This window comes from Coturnix japonica, chromosome 2 (genome assembly GCF_054131305.1).
Source record: "Coturnix japonica strain WE chromosome 2, WE-NBRP24, whole genome shotgun sequence".
Taxonomy (NCBI): Eukaryota; Metazoa; Chordata; class Aves; order Galliformes; family Phasianidae; genus Coturnix; species Coturnix japonica.
Window position 1 is genome coordinate 61,932,198 of NC_140664.1, and position 23,265 is coordinate 61,955,462.

Genomic DNA, 23,265 nt, shown 5'->3' on the forward strand with positions numbered 1-23,265 from the left:
CTGGGGCCTTTTTACTCTGCTGACACTTACTGAAAATCTACTAGCAATACACTCTCTAGAGCAGCAATCATTAACTCATTCAAAGTCACAGGCACAAGGGGTCCAGGGTTACCAGCTATTAATTAGTGTAATTATTCCCAGGATGAAAATTACCAACTGCAGGATCCACTTAACATCTATTCTCAAATCTTGTCTTTCTGCAATGCTAATGTTTCTAATTGGTTCATTTACTACCATTTACTGATTACACTCACCATGGTATATTGTTTCAGATGGACAGGACGGAAAGCCAATACCTAATATTGACCTTTATAGTATCCTGTGATTATAAAGACCGCTCCTTTCATCATTAGTCACATCATTTTATTGAAAAACATATGTACATTTTGTGATAGATTTGTGCTGTTTCTTTTCTTTCAGACATTCTCACAAAATTAATTTGATGGAGAAATAATGCATTTCAGATTACTTTCTTCAAAAATGTACGTATTAGCATGTTGTGATATTGGTTGCACAATGTGGTATTTAAGACTGTAACAGCTAACAGTAATATGCACATCGTATAACTTTAAACCAGATTCTCCAGCTGGAGAAACAAAACAATGCAACAGGAACAAGAAGTGAGAATCCTCTGGAGTTCAAATAAACTAGAATGCTTAGAATGCATTTGAATCAGACAGATGTATTTTTTAAAGGAAAAGAGAAAAATAAATTGCATAAATCTAGTTTCACCTGCTTAAGGAATCTAACACAGCTCTCCTGCAAAAGGAAAGACAAGACACCCCCAACAAACATGACTTCAATAGTATAGAGAGGTAATTTATAATTTATTTAATAACAGATAGAAACAAATCTTTGATCAAAATGTTTTTCTGTATATTTAGAAAATTGGAGGTCTCTTAAATCCACAACAGGGTTAATTTCACCAAATGCATTAATAGGTCTTCCTGACTCCATTCATCTTTTGCCAGATTGAGCTATACAAACTAGGATAAATTAGAAATTGTCATATATGGAGGCTACAGAAGGAGAAAGATTATCTGTAAGAGTTTAGTAAATCAGTTCCTCTTTCCAACACCAATGAAGCCTGGATTACTGAAACAGGAAGATTTACTATTACAAAAGCAGGAGAAGAGTGAAGAGAGTATGGCATCATGCTATTCTGACATGTTTCTCTTTCTTCATTCTCCAAGAATCTGACAGCAAGTGTCATATGCTGGAAATCAGTGTTTAAAAGGAATAAAGAAATAGAAACATACACTGCATTATATATTCTGGAGAAGCTTTATCTCTTTCCTTTTGCTATGCTGATGAGTTAAATTAAAAGAGAAAATAAACCTGTGCTAATGTATGGTTTCAGGGAAGTAACATTTGATCCTTTAGTATATATTTTAAAGAATCTCCTGTACAGCATCTCAGCTATGCAGGAGTAAGTGGAAGCAGTGTTGCTTTTAAATGTGCTGTTAGATTGTATTTGTGAGCATTTGATGTTCTTCTTTAATAACCCCAAGTAAAAGGCTGAATGAATTCAACAACAGTAGCTGAAAAAAGTGCAGTGAGTCATATTATAGGAAAATGGAGAAAAGGATACAGGACTCTCCACTGAACACAATCCTATATTGTAGGCAATCTGTGATAACACCCTTTTCATTTCAGTTCAGTCCCATAAAATTACCACTAACATTACAACTCATGCAGAACACAGATAAATGTAAAAATGTCACAGAATTCTTCCAGATGGGACTTTTAGTTCCACTAGATCACCATCTACTTTTTAACTTGTCTAATATTTCATTACAACCTTCCATAAGTTAATTTTCTTTCCACTGACCATGTAAATCACAAATCAATTTTCATTTAAAATGCCTGACTACAGATTGCTCCTGAAAGCTCAAAGCATATGCTTCAGTGAGCACTCCAACATTCTTAATGCACATTAGAAAAATGTTGTGGTTTTTAAAAAATCTTTTTAAAGGAATTAATTTTACATTAATGTCTAGCATGAGACCCAAGTAGTGGTACTTCTCCCTACCCTCTCTTACCCCATCTTTAAAAAGCAGATGCATTTTTTAAATGTAACTGCATGTAGAGCTAAATGTCTGTCATGACAATGATATTCATTTCCAAACAAAAAAAATCAGGCAAGAATATAAACTGTTTTAAATTTACAGAAAGTAGGTATAATTTCTTAATCACAAACTGCTACTTTGTAGAGGAAAGAAGACAGAAAAGGAAGAAAAAAAGGAAAATCATTCACAGCCCAGTCGTTGTACTTATTTGAATCATACTTTTCCACATATTCTTAAGTGTTTGTATATCTTGAGGAGTGGACTAAAACGTATGAGTACTGCTAACTTTACTCATGAAAGCAGCCAACCTATAAGCCAATGAGATATGCCTGTGAAACAAGCAAGATTTATATGAATTCCTAGAAAATATTGTGTTAATAATATGATCCACAATGTAATTTTATTCTGTTAATTTGAACATGGCACTCTCCCTATACAAATTTGTAGGCATAAGTTTGGCAAATCTGGGCTTGGGAATGGTTTCTAAGGCTGTCACTGCTACTGTCCTCTTGAAAAACATTAGACAGTCATCACACTTCTCCTTGCCTCAACCTCCACATTACTAAACACTGAATGATTGAAGTGACTCTTTCAAATGTTAAAAGAGATCACTTAAATGCCTAAGATGACAAATGCATAAGAATTTGCTAAGTCAGTAAGAGGAAGGACTCATCATGTGGTCATATTATGTGCTTTATAGGTAGACTTGATTTCTTCACATCAGGAATTTCTGTGATGTTTAATTTCAAATTGTTTTCACATGTTCTTGTCACTAGAGAGTCTTGGCATCAAACCTTGAAGGAGCAACAGAGCAAGCTGGTGTTGCAGGAGAAGGAAGGGCTCTGTCTTGGAACATGCAGGAATTTTAATCTTTTCTAATGGCATGACGCCAAGGTCACAGAAGATTAATGATCTGATGAAGCCCAGGAGAAGAGAGCAGTTCCTCCAGCTTTCTTTCTTTGTCTGAACTCATACTGAGGCCTACTTTTTAATTTGCTGTCTCTCTTTTCATTTACTGGAACATCCATATCTAATATCCACCATCCATACCTACCTCCACCTATGGGATCATCTTTCCATCTCTAAAGTATTCTTCCATGTTGTTTTGCATCACTCTGTCACAGCTGTTATACAAGACAGTATAGCTTTGAATCCCAACTTCTTGAAGCACTCTGACACTGGGATTCTTGCTTGGGGGTGATGGAGAAGGTGTCAGTTTAAATAAGGCTGAGTGCTCATGACAACTGAAAGTAGCTTTGCGTTATATGGGACTCTTTCTTATAATGCAATGTGTCAGTGCTGACCACTGAAATGGGGGAAGGGAGATTCTGCTCTTGAGCAGTCCTTGCAAATACAGTATTGCCAAACTATTTGCAGGTTATGGTCAGCCAAACCCTAAGGGTCTTCACTCTGGGGTTTTTAAAACTCAAACTCCCAAATGTGAATGGAGACTAAAGCAGCACACTTCATGTGAACCTGCCTCACTAATATTGAATGTTGAGGGCCTCTGGAACTGGCTTTGTGTGGTCATATCACAACCACTCAGAACTGACCACTTGCAACAACAGTGTGGGGTTACTTTAAATATGAGGAGGTGTGGAGAAAAACACATTATCTAGGATGGATGCTATTCACAACAGTGAATTCTCCAAAAACCCACCTATTAATAGTAAGTGGAATCTTTACGGAGCAGACATTACAATTAAAAAAATATATCCAGTACTCTAACTAGACTTCAAAAGTTAACTTCTTTAGCTAAATAAAAGTGCAATTTATTGGGTTATCTAGACAGAGAAAGGCCCACAAAAATATTTAATTTGGGATATAGCTATGAATTGGCTCAGTTGGGTGGTTTACATTTGCCTGGCCAGCCAGAAGGCTGTGCTTTTTGAATTTTGCCTCACTTGTCTTTTAATTTTTCTTTTAATGTCTTTCTTTCAGTCAGCAATGGACTGGTAAATGCTTCTTAAGATCAAGGAGTGTGCAGTTGAAGAGGGATCTCAATTACTGTGGCCAGAAAACACGTTAGATACTTGAGCATCTTACAATTAACTAGATCCTCTGCTCCTTTATATCCCTTTAGTTTTCAAGAATTTCTCTTCCAGAGCTTGGAGGAGGTTCCTGAAGCTCCACAAGGCCGGTAAAAGTAAGCGTGTCTGCTCATAGGAACAAGCTGGGATGTGAAAAAGAAAATTCTGAAGGTGTATTAGAAAGAAAATGAAAGACTTCTCAAGAAAACCATGTACTCTACTGAGAAGCTTTTCAACCACCCAAGTTTTCACGGATCCTGATTACTTCATGATGAGGAAACTAACATTCACAAACAAAACATATTGTTCAGGAAGCCTGCAATTCCACCCTAAATCACACCCTAATAACTACAGAATTTCAGATTTATATGTCTAAAGGGTTATTTCAGTGCTTATGGGTAGTTTTATATACACATACGTTTAGGTATTCAATTTTCAGCATTTTCCTACAATTACTAAACAGAACATTACAGCTGCTGGTGGCTAAAATCAAAGCCAACAAGTTAAATTTAACTCTGCAAGTGCCGATGGTAGAGTTATTTATAAAAAAAAGCTACACAGCCCTCTACAACTTGGGCAGATGTTGCACTAGCATCTCTACCTGATCAACAGTGCTCTGAATCACCAGCAATATAGATTTTGCTTTTATTGCACGTTCCAGTCATGAGTTACTTCTTTCTGTGCCACTAACACAGGTTTTAGGGCTATGTCAATGTTAGCAAGTGATTAGGTGCAGCACAAGTGGATCACTGGATGGAGACGGTTGATCCTGTATCCCTTTATTCTCCTCTACTTGCAGCTGAGGGTTCTTAATTTGGACTGCATTTACACTGCTTTCTTGCACTGAATATATGATTCATTAAGATGTCCAAAGGCCCAACTGTGTCACAGGTGTCTAACCTTTTGTCTTGTCCGGGCTGCACTGAGAGAAGACAAATGATCTTGGGCCAGTGTTTTGGTTGTTGCTGAGTGATGGGTGTTTGCCTGAGGCTGGTTTGAGAAATTCACTGGGAAGAGCTGCTGCCATGATTGGAACAGGGCATGGCATGGGTCACATTACCAACTGTCCTGGGCTGCATGCAGTACTGTGGGATTCTCCACCAGGTTCTGCAGTGCCATTGGAGCAGAGCTCCTAATTTAGCTTTCTCCAAAAGTAATCTAGTCCACACACATCAAAGTGACAAGGGACAGATGGTGAAAAATGAGGATTCACTTCAACTATGAACTACTGCTTTAAGCCAGACTCTTTAGTAGGTGCAGTCTACAATACAATAAGATTTATTTTATGAACAATGGTTTATTCCTGCATTCCTCTACCACTTCGATAAAAAAGTTTTTCCTTATTAATACCAGAAAGTTCAGCTTTTTTAACCTCAGTGTCTAATCGCCACTGTGTCATTTTTGAAATGATCAGATCAGGAGACGAAGAGAATGTAAGTGAAATGTGACAGTGTATAAATTGCACTGTATTGGAAATCTCATACCATTCTGTTATTTACTTTTCTCCAAGTAAGTTAATTTTATTTGTATAGGTATACGTATAGATATAGATTAGATGTTACATTACAAAGCCACAAGGGTTCCTGATCTTGTTATCATGATGGTTGTCATAGTTTGTTTTGTTTTGCATGAGCAGGAGCTCATTACTGAGAGCCCTTGTCATTTACATTGACCAATGTCTTTTTAATGAAGCAATTCTGAAATGAATGGCAGGATATATATATTCATTTCAGTTCAAATCCTACCTTGCTCCCACTGAAGTAAATGAGACTTCAAGACAAAGGAAGCTTTGTTTTTACAGGTACACTCTACTCTTGTTCAGTATGCTTTTAAGGAAGACCAATACTGATTTTCAAATCATTTTGCTTTTAGGCATTATTTCAGCTGGACTATTTGGCTACTCTCTGCACTAGGTTGCTTGCACAGTTATGCTCTCCTAGGCTTAAAAGAAGCTATAATTTTTTTTGTTCCTTCAAGTGCAGTTGGATACTATAAGGCAAACGGACAAGTCTCACTCTGTACCAGTTAGCCAAAATGGGTATAGTTGGCTGTGCAGAAGAGGTGAACTAAAAACAAGTTTCACTGCTGGGGAGGGTAATAGCAGCACTGCTTTTGCATCAGTCCCCTACCAGGCAATCCATAGACTGACACTGATGGTTGCTCTGGAGGGAGTCACTTACCCTCCAAGCTAGAGGTAAGATGCCAGATAAGCAATGGCCTGTAACAGGGGATTAAAAAAAGAGAGAAATCCAGGGGGAAAGATTAAGATAATTAACCCTTGTATATTGTATCTAACATAAATCCTATTGTCAGTATCTATTGTTCAAGTACCTGACAAACTTCTGTTTCTATCCTCTCAATAAAAGCCTCCATCATATGAAAAGTTGTGTACCTTTCATGGTTTTATAATAAACTGGAAGTGAGTAACAGTGTGATATCAAAGGAAATAAAACTCCAGTTTCTATTGCTGCTGGGGTTGCCTTCTGAATGTGGCTTATACAATATTTCATCTGTGCTGACACCTTTCACTCTCAATTATTTGGCTGCTGTCAAAACAAATCAATCAAATTATAGCACAGTGTCTTCATGTTACCATTCCACTGCAAGTTAGCTGCATTAGCTTTGAAATATACAGAAGTATAAAATTTATCTCTATTATTTATTTAATACAACTTTCTCCCTTGTGAGTTATCTCACAAACACAGCAAACTCAAATTATCTGATGTCAAACATTGAATATATATAAATATCACCAAGAAATTGTAAATAATGGCACTCATGGGAACGAAAATGCATAAAGATCCACTTGATAAGTCTACACTTACAACCAACGATGTTTGTCTTACAAACGGAACAAATAGTATATGTTTTTAATTTTAGTTGCAACTGGCCAAGGTTCTCATACTAGATAAATGCAATTTCATAAGATACAACTTTGAACTACTGTTCCTGCTAAAGTAGGGTAAAAAAAAAAAAAAAAAAAAAAAAAAAAGGATTTAAAGAAACAGATTTTGTTTGTAGTATAATGAAAAAAACCTGAATATTTCTAAATGTGCTGCAGTGCTAGGAGAGAAGCACTGTCTTCCTTTACAGTTCACAAACATTCATCTGGGAAAAGAAAGGCCAAAATCTCAAAGAGATTCTCTGAAAGTGATTGCTTCACTTAAATTGCTAGACCTATCGTTCTCAGAGAACATGCATAGAATTTGTTCTTGAGAGATATTACTATTTTAAAAATAAATAAAAGAATCAACTTTCAGGTTGCCAGTAAGTGAATTTCCTGAAAATGCACTACAGCCATTTTCTTGCTTTTTGGATAGGATGCATGTTCTGTTAAGAGCTGCATCTACTAGAATACAGGAACCCAGTTTACAACAGGTTTATCAACACCAGATATTTATCTCTTCTTCATTTGTTACAGTTGATGTAATGGGAAATCAGTTGCACAGTTAAAGATACATGAAATAATTTCTGACTTCTGAATAACTTTAAAGCCCAAAGTGGAATATTTAGGTCAGACAAAAGCAATCAGCACTGAACAGGGAAAGGGACTAGAGAAATAGTATCTGAGAAAATAAAAGGGAAAGCTATCAAAGAATTAGATTCTTTAAATCCAAAGCTTCAGTGTTCACTTGAACATTAATTAATTCATGGAGGTGAGATGAGAAGCTTGCTTTTATGCTGTAAATTTCTTTTCAACGTTGCATAATTTACAATAACTAAACATAAAAACAATGTGAAAGAAGAGTATACAAAATACGCTAAATATATAGCTTATTAAATTTAAAAGCAATATTGTTCCTAACATGAGTAAGTAAATAAACCCAAGACAGGCAAGAGTCTTGGAATCTATACTGTGTTGGATCTGACTAATCTCAGCAAAAAATTCCAATCCATCTACTGGCTGGAAAAGGTTAATATAGACCCCAAATGTGGAAAATTCCAGACACTGAAATCACTAGTAGGCCATAGTACCTGGCCACCGCCAATAGCCTGTTTTAGGCCTATGAACCAGAAGAAAATTAAAAGTACAATTAACCAAGATCTAAATATGTCTGAAGAGCAGTGATTTAAAGCCTCTTTTGTAGGAAAGCATAGGGATGACTACCAGCGCATTCACTTACAGGTGTTAAGAATTTGAAAAAGGTGCGAATTATTTGCCCTCACACAGGATATCTGGGGTGGAGCAGAACACAAGCTTCCTTACTCTGCTCTCTACTGCATTTGCCAGAGCAATGGGCTTGTAAAGACAAAATGTTTCAGGAATGGACAGAAGCTTTAGGAGTCAGTGGCAAAATGCAACTGAGACATGAGAACCTCCATGGATAAAGAATTCTACCCAAAGGACATAAAATTGCATAGATACCTGGGGACAAGAAAATACAAGTTTTACGTTCTTCATTACTGATTTCCCACAACTTTTCTCAGGTGACAAGTAACAGGGCAAGAGAAGGCCTTGAGATGTGCCAGCGACGGTTTAGATTGCTTACTAAGAATTTCTTCTTAGAGAGGGTGGTCCAGCATTGGAATGGGTTACTCAGGGATGTGGTGACATCCTCAACCCTGAGAATACTAATGGGTTTTATGGTGTGGTATTAAGGGACATGCTTGTTGATGGGACTTGGCAGGTCAGCCTGGTGGTTGAAGGTGGTGATCTCAAAGATCTTTTCCAAGCAAAATGATTCTGTGATGTCAACAAACAGATCCCGTTTCCATTTCTAAACAAATCTCAACAGCAGGCAGAATTTATTTATTTGTTTAATTTTTGAAAAAGAAAAGGATGTTGTAAAACATTTCGTAATTCATAATCTTTAAGACTGATCTTTAAGAAAGCCACAAGTCACCTACAGAACTTACGATGAGAAAAAGATGCAAAAATTACAAGAGGAAGTATTAAAAAAAAAAAAAGAATAAAAAGAAAGAAACAAAAGAAAAAAAAAAGAGGCCTGTGGTTCTGCAGACTTCAAAAATGTTTCATTAAAGGAATTGACTCCCAAGCCATTAACTTGTATGTTTCATGGATTCAAAATTCACACTATTAAAAGTGGCCATAAACCCAGTGGGTCAATAAAGACTCTGTTGTTTTTATGAGTCCCTAAATATATATGTGCTTGATTAGAATCTCACTGGTCTGTCATGAACACAAGTTTGTGTGCAGGGAGTTTTAAAAACATGAATTATAGGGATTTTATTAATACAAACACAACAGAAAAACAAAGGAAATTAAACCACAAGGACTATAGATGTCTGACTTAAATCCACCAAGGCAAGGAAATTAAGAGAGAAGGCTGCAAATCCATCCTGGTAATCCTTCTACAGCTCACTGTATTGCAGTTAGGAGTCTTGGATCAGCATACAAGCCACAAATGCACATACCATACAGAAGTACCTATCTTTCTGCATGTGATCCACCAGTGCATGCGGCATGTTTGCTACAATGCACAGGTGAGGAACAGATTGACAAACACCAGCTAGAACCTTTACTTGCATTCCCAATATCTTGGCTTTTGTAAGATTACAGTAAGTTAAGTGCTTAACATTATTGGAATGAGTTTTCTCTACATTAATTTAAATTGTCACGGTCTAAATTCAAGAAGAAGATTAAAGGCAAACAGGTGCAAAGTTATACTTTAAAAACAGCATTAAAATGCATCCATGTTCTGGTTGACAGAAATTTCATTTACAACCCTGCACACGGAATATTCCTGCCAGAAGCGGTATCAGTCTGAGTTAGAGCTAGGAGGATAACTCATGCTGAATAAAGTGGCATGTTCCATAAATACCCAGGTCTTCGATACTAGCCATTCCACAATTCTTAGCCTAGCAACCACGCCTACTTAGAGGGCAGTTAACTAATAGGTTTTGGGTGGAAAATTAGGAGAGGATCAGATGACTTCTGTCTTTCCCATCTGCTTCTTGTCATACAAGTTAGAAACATAGACCCTGCCGAAACTTGGCCTGCAAATAAGTAAGTGCAAACAGTTTGATTTCAGAATTTATTTGATCTATATCGCTTCATTACTCCTTACTGATGTTGCTCCATATCTATTAGTAGCGAAAAACAAGCATGCCAGTGTCTATTTTGGGTGGAAATCAACAATGGAGCATACAAACTTTAATAGGCCTTTAAATTATGGGGAAAAAAAAAAATAAAAAAATTAAAACAACAAATAGTTAACACACTGAGAGTGATCAATAAACAACTAGTAGCTAATAATTCCCCAAACCTTTCACATTCCCTCTGTGGAGGCAGCAATTTGCCACTGAACAAGATAAACAATTAACATGGGACCACATCACTCCCATGGGTGAAGCCTTGCACAATGGGGAAAAACACCACAAATGGAAAACCAGCCCACAAAGCTTCTCACATCTTTTCTCCCAAAAGCATGTTAAGTCCCCTAAATTGTGTGTTTCCTGGCAAGTATCTGGAGACACAAAACCTACTGCATTAGACCATCTTTAGGGAAGTCTGCCTGTTACTTCAGTTCCCGTACAGCACAGTCAGGATGGAAAGCAGGTGTTAGACTGGGGGAAGCCTGCTGCTAGTTCATAGGAATTTTGTGTATTCCACATTATGTTTAAGAATTTCTTTTACTTCTTTCCATGCACTGAGGTAGAGAGGTTTGTCTTAAAGGGTCATTAATCCCTTCTCTGCGTGAGAGAGCCCACAGTCACTGTACTATGTGCAGCCTTTATGCGGTATTAGTGGATGTATGTTTGGTTTGAGGCCTTAATGAAATTGCTAGTGAGTGCAGCTCCTTTTCTTGGTTCTTGTCATTCGTGTTCTGGTTATGTTCGTACACTGCTGAAGTACCTGGGAATAAACTATTCCTCTAAGTGAAACATCATTTTGATTATTACTGACATTGGTGCTCATTAAAATACATAAGTGAAACACTGCTTTTCTGTAGACTCTGAAAGCTATTTCATGTTACTTGAAGGGGAATACAAATGAATAGGGACTGCATCACTTTAGTTAAAAGGGGAAAATGTTCCAGAAACCAGAATTTGGACTCTAGATCAGTAAGCAATTGAGTCTTGTAGTTTATTTATTTATTTTTGTCTCTTTTTTGATTTTCATCTCTCTGACTTCCAATTTTTAAGGTCTGTATACACAGTCAAGAGGAGAAAGAACATGTTTTCTGTTGCTCAATTAACAATTCAAATCTATGTTCAGAAGAAACAAGATCCAATAAATGCAAACAATATGTTTTTGTTACCATTATGTCTTTAACTAACATGAAAAGCTGTTACCTAGCTGTCAAGACATTTAATATATTTCTCCTTCCACTGTATAGTAGCCAAAATGTGATCGGCTGCTGTTTAAATAATGTAATTTAATTATTTTACGTTTTCATCCACTCAGTGCTTTCTTTCAGCACCAAAGCCTTTCTCTAATGATTTGGGGAGATAGTTTCTTCTCATTTCTTTCAGAACTCAAGACTGAGAAACTCTGACTTGGAAATAAATTATTGATACCCACTTTAAGAACCGTAAAATGTGTATTGAAAATAAAACATGCAAAGTTTCCACGTCATGAAACTTACTGATTTATTTTGTTTTATTTATTTTGAGGTTCAAGTACCATACAAACACTGAAGTCTAAAACAATATTGTTCCACTGTTATACTGTGTGCAATATACTTAGGCCAGCCATTATGGAGAGACTCAAATTCTGGCCCAGATAACACAGATAGCTAGCATTGAGCTGGCAGATGACACAGAGCTAGTTTCTTCTCATTTCCAACATGCCTACCATATTGAAAGGATAGCTAAAATAATATTAACATTTTAGCTAAAAATTCCTTAGCTGTCATGGAAAACTGAATGAAATGAGAAGACAGGCTGAAGACATCAACTTTTCAACACAGAATCAAAAGGGATAAAAAAATCTTTAGAAAACATGACAAACCAGACTCTTTTCCCCCAGAATAACTTTCTATTCAGATACACAGAAATACTTCAATCTAGAAAAAGCAGATGGACTTGAGGTACCTTTCTACAAAAAGCAGCTTCCAGACATTACTGAATACTCTAAGAATCTTCCCCTAGCAAAATCATTGAGAAGGATAACCAAAACTGAAAAACAAACTCAGAGGAATCTGACCTGGCAAAGGAGCTGCAGAAGCTCAAACTATTCAGCTCAGATGTTTTTTTTTCTCAAAGACAGAAAGGTGCACAGTGGTAAATACCTGCTTGGATGATGAGAAGGAAGCTAGAAGTGTTTTCTGCATTAGCCGATAAAGACAGGACAAGAAACAATGGGCTAAAATAATGGGCAGGGTACCTATCTCCCTTCCCACACCATTGCTATGGTGACACCTCCTTATTTTTGCTGGTTAAAAAAGCACCAGTGGGCTCCAGCTATAGTTCTAAAAATTGTGAGACCTAAACAGGTTTGTAAGTGTGGCTGGGAATAGGGACCATAACTTCCTTGAATGGTGTTTGATCTCTTACCTTCTGTAGTTTTTGTGGATTCCAATAAAATGTTATGGTTGTTGATTTTATTGTTTTCTCCAAATGACTGTTGGTGGCAAGCCAATGTTCCATAGGTGAATTTGTGTTATGTTCAGAGACCTCTGTTTACTCTAAAGCATACATCTGTATTTGCCACCAATCTCCTCACATCTCAGTAAACTGTATTCTTCACTTATTCTTTGTACTTGTGAAATCTGCTTAATAGGAGCTGGTAAAAGAGTATTTTTGTGTACATGTCCAAAGTGAAAATTCACACATTCATATTCCTTATATTTACACACATTTAACTAACTTGCTTAGGGAGTGTGAATAGTGCAGCAATGTGTATGACAAAAGACAGTTTAGTGACAGAATAATCAAGCATGCTTAAAGTTTTGAAGCAGGCTTATAAAATAATTGTCTAGTCTCTGACGCCAAAAAAAAAATCCTATTTACTTAGTGGTGGATCAGGCCCATACAGCAACTGAACAACTCAACACAAATACAGTAAGGAAAAACAGAAAAGAATTACTTATAGCAAATTGATAACCGAAGGTTAAGGAACTTCACTGAATAAGTCATATTGTGTAATTTCTATATCATTAATCACGCTGTTCTACCAATGTCTTGAATTTTTAAAGGAGCTCCTATTTTCTCTTTCCAAATACTTAATGTATCTCCTCAATGAATTCTATCATTGAATGCATTTTTCTTCTCTTCACAAGCAATGGTTTTCATTTTTCAGCCATTCACCTTGAAATGAAATGATCCTGAGTAAGAGCTTTGTGAGAAGAAAATCAGCTATGCACACAGTTCACACAAAAATTAGTGGAATTATCTGCATTACAGCATTCTGTTACATCAAAGATTTTCTGAATTTCTACATTATCCTGTAGGATGTCTTCTTATTTACCTGGCTTAGGCTAGTTTGAGATGAAGATTTTACTGATGAGAAAACAAAACTATAGAAGAACCAGCCCAAAGAAGCTTTTGACATCTACGTTTCATCACACTGAACATTCAGGGGCAGCAGATGTTACAAGAATGGGAGCAATAAGACAGGCTGGAAAACAGCATGCAAACATGCCCCCCAGTCATCTATTTTGACAATGCCACACAGATAGGTTTAAAAGAGAAGAAAGTTGAAGAATACGGTTTGATTTTGCCCACAGGGCATGAATTACCAAAGCTGCTTGGAGCAAATGCTACTATAACTACCAAAAAACCTGTCTATAAAAACAAAACAAAACCCCCCCCAAAAAAAACCACACACAAAAAAACAGATTCTATGATTATCTTGCAAATAATCATAAAAAACATGGACCAGAAATCAGTCACTGATCTGATGATATCACACAGCTATTTCTGTTGTCAAGAAACAAAGCATTATCATCCTACTCTTGGGAAGTTGTGAGGTGTTTACAGGAATGGGAGGAGAGAATGGAGAAGCATACAGACAGCAAAGCCAGTAACTTAATTCATGGCTGTTGTTACTTTTGGGTGCTTCATGCAAGATATGATTGCCTCCACCTCTACCTGATGACCTAGTAAGTCCCTGTTTAAACCCTCACTTCTACCTGCTGGTAAAGATTAGAGGAAAACTTTTCATCTGTTAAAGCCATTCACCACAACATTTATTTGGCAGCAGAGTTGCACCTTTTAGCTAGCAATTACACACCCCCGGATAAACGAAAGAGCAAGGGTTGCCAGACTTAATCCCTACCAGCTTTGCAACAGAGGGCGAATAAATGATGTAAGAACCGCACGAGCATATGTTTATTTATAATACTACATACACAGCAGCCATAACCTGGAGCACTCCAGTATAGAAGGGTACACTTTTATAATGCCTGTTTCTTCATTAAGATTTCATCATCCACCTACGCTGAAAAGCCAGTTCTCTTTCACTTTGTTATATCTGTTTTTACCCGCTTCTGTTCCTGCATTATTTTTTTAATCTCCAGTTCCCTACTTTACATGCACTCTCAAATTTTAAACAAGCAAAATTTGTGCATTAGTGTGTCCTTTTCATCTATGATTTATGAATGACAGGTTCTTCGGTGCAGCTTAATGGTATGAGAGAGACATTATTTTAAACATTAAAGTGAAAACCATTTACAACTATGATAAGAGAGGTCTGTTGACATTAAACTTTAAAACATGCACAAGGTAAAGGCAAGCAGCTGTTCCAACAGGTGAGAGTACTATGCATGTAGTTTGTAAGAGAGTTTGTTCAGCACATGAGCTATGTCTTCCTTTGCTCTGTTTCACAACCTGTAGGATTTGGTGCTTCAAGCTGTTCATCACATAATCAACAACAACACACAGTACAATCACCTGAAAAGTACTTAGGGTGCAGTGCAGAGCTGCACTTCACTTAATAAAATTAATATTTTGTCTGAGGAAAACTTTCTACTGCTTATTTCAGCAATAAATAATCAAACCAAGAAAGAAACAAACTTTTTGAAAAAGCTAAAGTTTTATTTTGATATTGCTTGCCCACACCTCTATTACTTTGACGTGGACTGTCACTTATCACCTTCTTCCCTTGACAGCCAACCTCTGCCTGAGAAGCAACCAAAATAATAAGTAATAAATATGCATTTTATATCATGCACGTTTGAACTGTGTACTGTTTCTAACAGCATGGAACACCAAGGTAGAAGAGATACCTGGTGTCTCATTGTACAGTTGAACAACCAAGCTCCACCCCTTCCAGGAGCACAGCTGAATTATCTTCACCTGTGCTCCCACAGCTGAATTATCTTCACCTGTGCTCCCACAGCTGACTCATTGCTTGCCTCAGGTGGTCAATCAGAGGTTCTGGCTGTGATCAACAGTATCCCATACACTCATAAAACTTCTTTGCAGTCTGATTTTAGACAATAAGGAGACTACTGTAGATATCTTAAGACAGAACTTCCACAAACATAGCACAGCTCAGACAGTGAGAAATTAGTAAGGCCGAACCTTACTGATAAAGCAGACCTTCCACAGTAAGAATGAGAATGTGCATCCTGGGCAGTAGTGGCTGGTAAATGAGGAAGCTCTAATTTTATAATAGGAGCATTTGAAAAAGTGATTTTAATGCAATACTTTGTTTTGAGTTGTCTCTATTCACTCAGCTACTCTAATCAGCAATAGTTAAACAGAATACTTATTTTCATGCTGCCATTTGAAATTCTAAAGTGAACTCTGAGAACATTGATCACTGATGACAGAAAAACCTAATGAATCATTCAAGTACTTTACAGTACTGACCTACAGAATGTAAGAGCTCAGCCTCTAATCCAGTTTTATAAAAATGCAAATATCCCTTAAGTATCTCTCAAGTATTCAAAACTAACCCAAGCATTAACTTTCAATAAGTATCAAGAGCAACATTTCACTGAATAAAGAGATAGGTCTGCTTTAAAGAGGCAAAGTGAAACAAACACGCAAAAGACTGCCAGAACAATGCTAAGCACAACTTACCTTGTAGATTTTGCAATGGCAAAGTCATAATGCCTCCTGCTGCAGCTGCTGCTACCAGTCCTTGGATGTTTGTAAGATTTGCTGTAGGTAGAGTTAGGACCAGTCCTTGTTGGCCTCCCAGCTGCCCAGCCATGTTGAAAGGAATAAGAATCGGTTGATTCAGGGCCGGAGTGCCTCCTGGCATCACCCCTGCTACTGCTGAGGCTAACTGTTGGGCTGTCAGTAATGGCTGTAATGAAAAACAGACAGCAGCATGCCTATTTTACCATGCATATAGCTCAGTGGGACACATTATTGCTTCTTCTCTTTGGGATCCTTCAGTGTTGCAGTACAAACATGCACTTCTTCCAGTACCTCAAAGCATGCATTCTCACCAACCCAAAAAACATTGCCAGGCATTTCAGACTACAACCCATATTGCCATGCAGCATGGTAACAACTTGAGTTAAATTGGAAAATTTATTACACATGTGCTGACAACAATTCATGAGCACAAGAAGGCCAAACTCAAGTCAGCTCACAAATATCTGAATGCTAATATTTCCCAATTTTTTCCAGTTGTACAACGATTGGTAAGAGCTGAAGGCAGCAATTGCCAGCAATTGCCAGAAGCTCTGTAGACCAAGCAGGATGCAAAACTGTCTTGTGAAGTGGAAGAACATTAAGTATCTTCTTATGGTTGAACTTTGATAAAACTATGAAGTGATATGGAAAACTTTTTAAAAGGACTAATGGAGCAATACTATTATGCTTATATTTTGCTGTAAAGAAAATAAATATCTGCCATAAATGATTATGAAATGCCTTTACTAATGCAGGAGCTGTGTGTGACATGCAGAACTGCCAGAGCCAGCAAGGTTACATTAATATTGCACTAGCTTTTTAATATTAAATCATGACCTGTATTTCAAAAATAACTTATATAAGAAGTTCAAAGAACTTAACCTCCTAAACATACAAAGCTGCTTGCATTTACTTTAAGGAAACATATAAAAAGCTAGTCCTTTCAAATACCTTTTAAAGCATACACAAGGTATAACCACGTTCCCTTTTCGTAACACAGAATGCAGCCAAACAGAACCAGATTTTCTACATTACACAGATAAAAGATGATCAATCACAACTATTCATTTTTCACCAAATTGCATGCCTCAATTAGTCAAAAGGAAAGATACTGACCTGAGGCCCAACAGGGAATGAAGGATGGGACTGACTGGGTTGGTGCTGGTCACCTGGACTTGTATCAGACAGCAATGTGTTTCCTCTGGCCTCTAGAATTCAAAGAGGAAATCGACTTTAATATCAAGCTTAGGGACTGGCACATTATCTTCTACTCTGATGTCACATAAAATCAAGCTGAAAATGACATGTTAAAGTGCTTTATCAATAACTCAAGCACTCAAATCACTTATCAGCTGCATAAATTATGCTAACATTCATTCAGAACAGCCAACTCATTCAAGGTGATACAAAAATCTGACAGCAGTGAAACTGAAGCTATCATCAACCCAGCTAATGTGGGTTGCATTATACATCAATTTACATACAGTACATGAGCACTCCACTTGTGTGGGAACTGCATTTTCTATGCTTAGATGAGCATCAGCCTTTCTAATTTCTGAAGGCAAAAATTATCTGAAAAGCAATCAAGTCACATTTATTTGTATCTTAATAAAGTCTTTTCTTTTGCCGCTTACTGAGGCAGAAAAGACTATGATGCACAACAAAAAGTCATTATGAAAAGTAAGAACAAGTATGTTTCCAAATGATAGCTATTTCCCTTGTTTTCTAAATTGCATGTGGGGAGAGAGCAAAATTATGTGAAACCAAGGCTTTTCACCATTTATTAAATTGATCAATATCCAAAAGTCAAACTGTATGCTGGGCACTAATGACTTGCTAAGCACAGAACAGAGTCCAGCCCTACTGGATTTCGCTGAAGTCTGCAAAACAGATTTGAAAAGAGAAAAGGGAGAGGAAAAATGCCCTATCAGTTGCAACAAAGTACCAAGATGTTTTCAAAACTAAGTCCGTATCTTCTGTTTCCTCCAGGTGTAGGACTTACACTGATTTACAAACTTTTTCAGCATTGATGGCAAGATCAGGACCACATATTCCTTTGAAGCTGAAAGACTGGCAGCAAGCATCAAAAGTAGCTGCAGGACTACTGTGGTCTTTTAAAAAGAAAATCCTGGCAATGACTTAGGTTTCCTGGTTAGTATCATAGCTTTTATTCTTTTAGTTATTTTCTGATGTGTGGATGAAATCCCATTCTGAGTAAACCTTAACAAGATGCTCTTTTCCAATGTTTGTCCTATGAATAGCAAGTGCAAGACAATTCAGAACCAGTTTATTGGCACACCATGGTGTGCTCAGGAAAAGGGATATGATTCTGTCATACTTATAAATTTTAAAGAGGGTATTATCAGCTCATTTAAAACAAATTCTTCTATATATTCTCTAAGGGGACAGGCTTATAAATAATGGAAATGTGAAAAAATACCTCAGCACATTAAGGTACAAATAAAATTGACTGCTACATATTATTCAATTGACTTCTATCTCTACAGCAAGGTGTCAATCATAACAACATTTTAGAATAGGATTAAACAATAAGTGTGCAGACTTATGTGGAAATCAGAAAATCTGATTAATTTGTAATATATTTGTGTGGTCTCAAAGTCAGAAATGGACACTGCTTTGGGAATACTTACAAACATTCTATTGAAATATCTGATTTGGAAGTAATAAAAACACACAGATTTGCTGACATTTTATAAAGTGAATTCTGTAAAAATATGCTTGGCATTCTCATGACCGTGGTGATCTAATAATGAGAATTATATGACCTACTATAATTGGTGAGCATGCCAACAATTGCCTAATAACATGCAAAAAAAAAAAAAGATCAAATCACAAAAATTGTTATGTGCAATTTACTCATCTGAGTTACTGGAGAAGAAAAACATAACTAGATATGTGAGACTTGATGAAAACAGTTTCTGTCAAATTCATTTCAGTCCTAGTCCTGCTGCCATCCCTAAACATAGGTTTTCTTCAGTATGGACTCCTCCTGTACATAATAAGATGCTATATACAATTTTACCTTAAGTAATTTCCACATAATATTATAGGGTTTTCTTTTAACCTTCTCATTACAGCTCACGTATGAAGTAACATTAGATCAAAGACTCAGTACCAATGAATATATCACTCCCCATTAAGATCAACTCTTACAAATCAATTTTGTTTATGCAATTTTAAGGGCTGGGAATTTTGTCTTTGCATGTGATTTAGTTAATACTAAAACAAGCTCTTGCTAATCTTTCGTGTCATTAAATTACACTATGAAAGCTCTGAGAGAAGAATGAATCTCGAGTCAAATATTTACCAGAATTAGATTTTGTTGCAATTACTGTAGCTTGAGCTCTCATAAAATAAATAAGAAGTTCTGAAGGAATATGCCTGTGCTTCAGCATTTTCGTGGTACAGCCAAGAACTACTGTTTTCTGTTATCCATACCCTAAGGATTTTGCAATATTCCATCTTGCAAGCTGCATGTTGTATAAGTGGGTTATACAGAACTGTAAAGCCAAAATGAATTACATTTCTTTCCTTTTGCATTGTGCTAATTGGAATCACCTGGGATTACAGTCTTTTCATATGGTCACTCACTGCAGATGATACATCTTTTAATTCCACTGTTTGAACACTCTGCCTGCTTCTTTTAGCTCATTTCACAAAAGAAGCAGGCATCTTGGTAAAACAGTACACACTTGCATGTGCCTTAATGTGGTCTTAGAACTCTGTATGAAGTTATGCATGCCGTATTCTCAGAATTCTCCAATTTCCTCTCACAATCGTGTCTCATACTTTATGTGTTCCTCATAATATACCTCAGATATTCCTCATACACTTACAAGGTACTTAGGCCTCTTCCAGTCCACCTTCTACAAAGCCATTCAAATCCTTTAATTTTTTATTTCTTTTTTCTCCCTAAAACACAAGAAAAGCAACCCACCAAACTGTCAGTAACATGGAATAGCATGGGATTTGGGGACTGAGTTCTGTTGCATTGCACAAAGCAACAGCGTTTGTTCTTTACTGCATATGGTCTTCAGTGAGAACCACTGGTCATAGCTCACAGAAAGCAAAGTACAGCACAAAACCCTGGTAGAAGGCTACTTTTCCCTTTCTATCTAATAACGCTAATGGGCTGGATCCCTATGAATTCCAGAAATCCAAAGAGCTGGGAAGAGTGCTCCATCTCATGTACAGTTTCAGATTCACAGACTCACTGCTGCTCAGTTGGAAAAAGTCCTTCTTAAGACCACTGGCCTAACCTGGCAATGTGAAAGCCCTTGCGTTATTTTCCCCTCAGCATTCTCACTTTGATTTGGGAGCTCATTAGTTCCAGATGCTAGAATGACCTCTGCAGGTAGATTAATTCCACTGTCTAAATTCCACTCCCTACTAATAAAAAAAAAAAAAAGACTGTCAGAATCTTGTATAGATTTTCCACTTGCCCACGGGAAGGAAGTTGAGACTTCTTTGCTTGTAACTGAGAGCTGCCTTCTTAGCCCAGCTCAATGAGCTGGCTCAGTACTGCCACAGGAAAAGATAGGTGAGCTACTGCTATTACTGCATGGCTGTAGACAAGGTTTTAATATTTAATAAGCAGTATTCATCATATGTGATTCATCATAAATTAATTATAAATTATATAATACATACATTCACCTTTCATCTCACCAAGGGGCTGAGAGGGCATGACATAATAAAAAATTGAAGTGCACTGTAAACATTGTAAAATAATCCACTTAAAATAATTTATTATTTGAAATAAAACTAAGTAAAAGAAGGACAACCCTTATCTCCCCATATCAAAAAAGAAAAGAAAATTGCCAAAAGCAAGCAAAACCCTTGTTTGACAACACATAGCTTGAAAATGTGAAAGCCGCATGAGGGAAATCAAAAAGAAAAAAACTCCACATCCCAAGGCCTCTGAACATACTGTGAAATTACAACTGTAAAAGCACTACTTATAACCAAGCACTCCTGTTTCTTTCATTGTGTTTTGTACGCATCTTTAGCAGACAAACTGGTAACTGAGCTCCAAACACCTTTATCTCAGTGCCCCTTTACACAAAGGAGTAACCGGTCCAAACCCCTTTCACTGATGTAGAAACTCAGGTCCATATGCTCAAATTAGCACAGTTTAGGCACCCAGATATCTTCAGCTGTAGTTATATGGTTCAGGAAACTCTTAAACTCAGCTCCAAAGCTCACTCAAGCCAATGTTCAAAGTGCAGCATGGAGCTAACCTTACCATGTGATCTGGACATGGCTAATTTCTTTGTGGTCTTCAAGAAATTAATTCAACATTAATGTGTCTTGTGTTTGTATTAGAACTGGGGAGATGCTGAGCTATCCCTCTCTAGTATTCAGAGCTTTGAAAAACAAGCAGGATCAAATACAATAATAGCAGTAGTCAAAAAAATATATAAATCCTACTGAAATAACAATTTAAGCAAATATTTTAAATGAATCAAAATTAATATAAGAATAAGGCATTACAAAACAGAAGTCCATATTAAATTAAAATTGTTAGATACAGTTCTACAATGTCACATTAAATTACTTGTATTTACCTCTTAGTAGCTGTATCAATAAGAAATGAAAAATAGTCTTTTTTCTTCCTCATTAAGCCAATTCACATTAAAGATTCACGCTTAAGAATGAAATCATGAAAGTGAGAATACTGCCTGTGAGAAAAAATAGTCCCATATTTTAAAAAACCAATAATCTCACTGTCTGAGTAACTAACATAGCTGCATTTAGATCATAAGCTGCATTAGCTGGGAAGAAAAAGATAACTTTTTGAAATAAATGAAATTGACTGGTAATATTCAAATTATCAGGTAACGTGAGCAGAAGTCCATCATTTCTGATTAAAGTAACTCAGCTTTTTCTTGAATGTGCTCTTAATTGTCAGCAACTGTAGCAGAAGCAATCTTGCTGATAAAATTTAGTAGCAGAAGGAAGAAGATGCAGCTGATAATTAAAAAAAAACAACATTCACTCCAAACAATTCTCATTCTGTCATGAAGCACCAACTGCAGCTTTTAGTTTCACTGTTTTCCAGCTGTCTCAGAGCTGGACATGTAGATAGAAAGCCCTTCCAAATAACCTCATCAATACTAAACAGATTACAGCACAGAAATTCACAAACAGATGTACATTTTACAGTATTCAGGGAATATAAAATTGAGATTTTAGAATGAATTTGCTTTAAACCAGCGTTATCTTACATTTATGAGTGGAGGTATTCCTGTTACTTTAGGGAAGGAAAACAAACTCAGAAATGCAATGAGATTAATGAATCACCCATTGAAAGGTCTGTATTCAAGCATGGACTTCTCATATTTAATTCAGTAGTCAGATAGTTGTCTTCTTCCAGCCCATGGCTGAGATGCAGCATATAATTCACTCTTCTGGATTCCATCAAACTTCTCTATATATCAAGTTAATCCACAGCTCAGTACGCAATTCACCTTTTCCTGCTGACCTCTGCTTCAGATTCTGAGCTTTTATTTTTAGGAAGTGATTTCAGCCTCACAAAGAAAACCAAACACTTGGAGATTGGGGTCTGTGCAGAGTTACCATCAGCAGTTGTTAACTCTGAAACCTAGCAACGTTACAACTATTTATTGAAGATCATTTTAGTAAAACATCTGAATATTGTGATTATCTTTCACAATGACCATTTTTCTCCCTTGTCTCAACTTATATAACTTCAGCTTGACTTGTAATTTTCCCTTATTTAAGCATGGACAAAAAAAAAAAAACCTTCTAGTTTACCTTTGAAAACATTTATGGTATGATAAGGAAACACTATATTGATCTATCATATTGACATATATGTCAATACAGTATCTTGTATAGAACAGCTAAAAAACCTGCCTTTAAGATAGATTGAACTAGACAGCTGAATGAATAGAGCAGATTTGCTTTACTAACTGTATCATACAGTACTTAAGTAAGTAAAATACTACAGTTTTTTACTTATCTGAAACTGCCACACAGTTGCTACAGCAAAGCTACCAAATTACAGCAGAGCTCAAAATCAGCCTGCCAGCAGTGCACTATACCTTGCCTTGCTCTAGTCCCTAAGGATATTTTCTCCTAAAGGATTGTCTCTGGGAAGACAAAAGCTAGCTGGAATCACTGTG

The 23,265-nt window shown here is 36.6% G+C and overlaps 1 protein-coding gene across 5 annotated transcripts in view; it reads right to left on the bottom strand.

Annotated features, from left to right (window-relative positions):
* Positions 1-23,265, bottom strand: part of POU6F2 (POU class 6 homeobox 2) — a 298,117-nt gene that overhangs the window by 152,598 nt on the left and 122,254 nt on the right. For all 5 annotated transcript variants that reach the window (XM_015855018.3, XM_032442548.2, XM_015855019.3 and 2 more), the window contains exons 3-4: positions 17,213-17,304; positions 16,034-16,262 (exon numbers count right to left, since the gene is read on the bottom strand). In XM_015855018.3, coding sequence (XP_015710504.2) covers positions 16,034-16,262; positions 17,213-17,304 — 321 coding nt within the window. The remainder of the gene's footprint in view (positions 1-16,033; positions 16,263-17,212; positions 17,305-23,265) is intronic.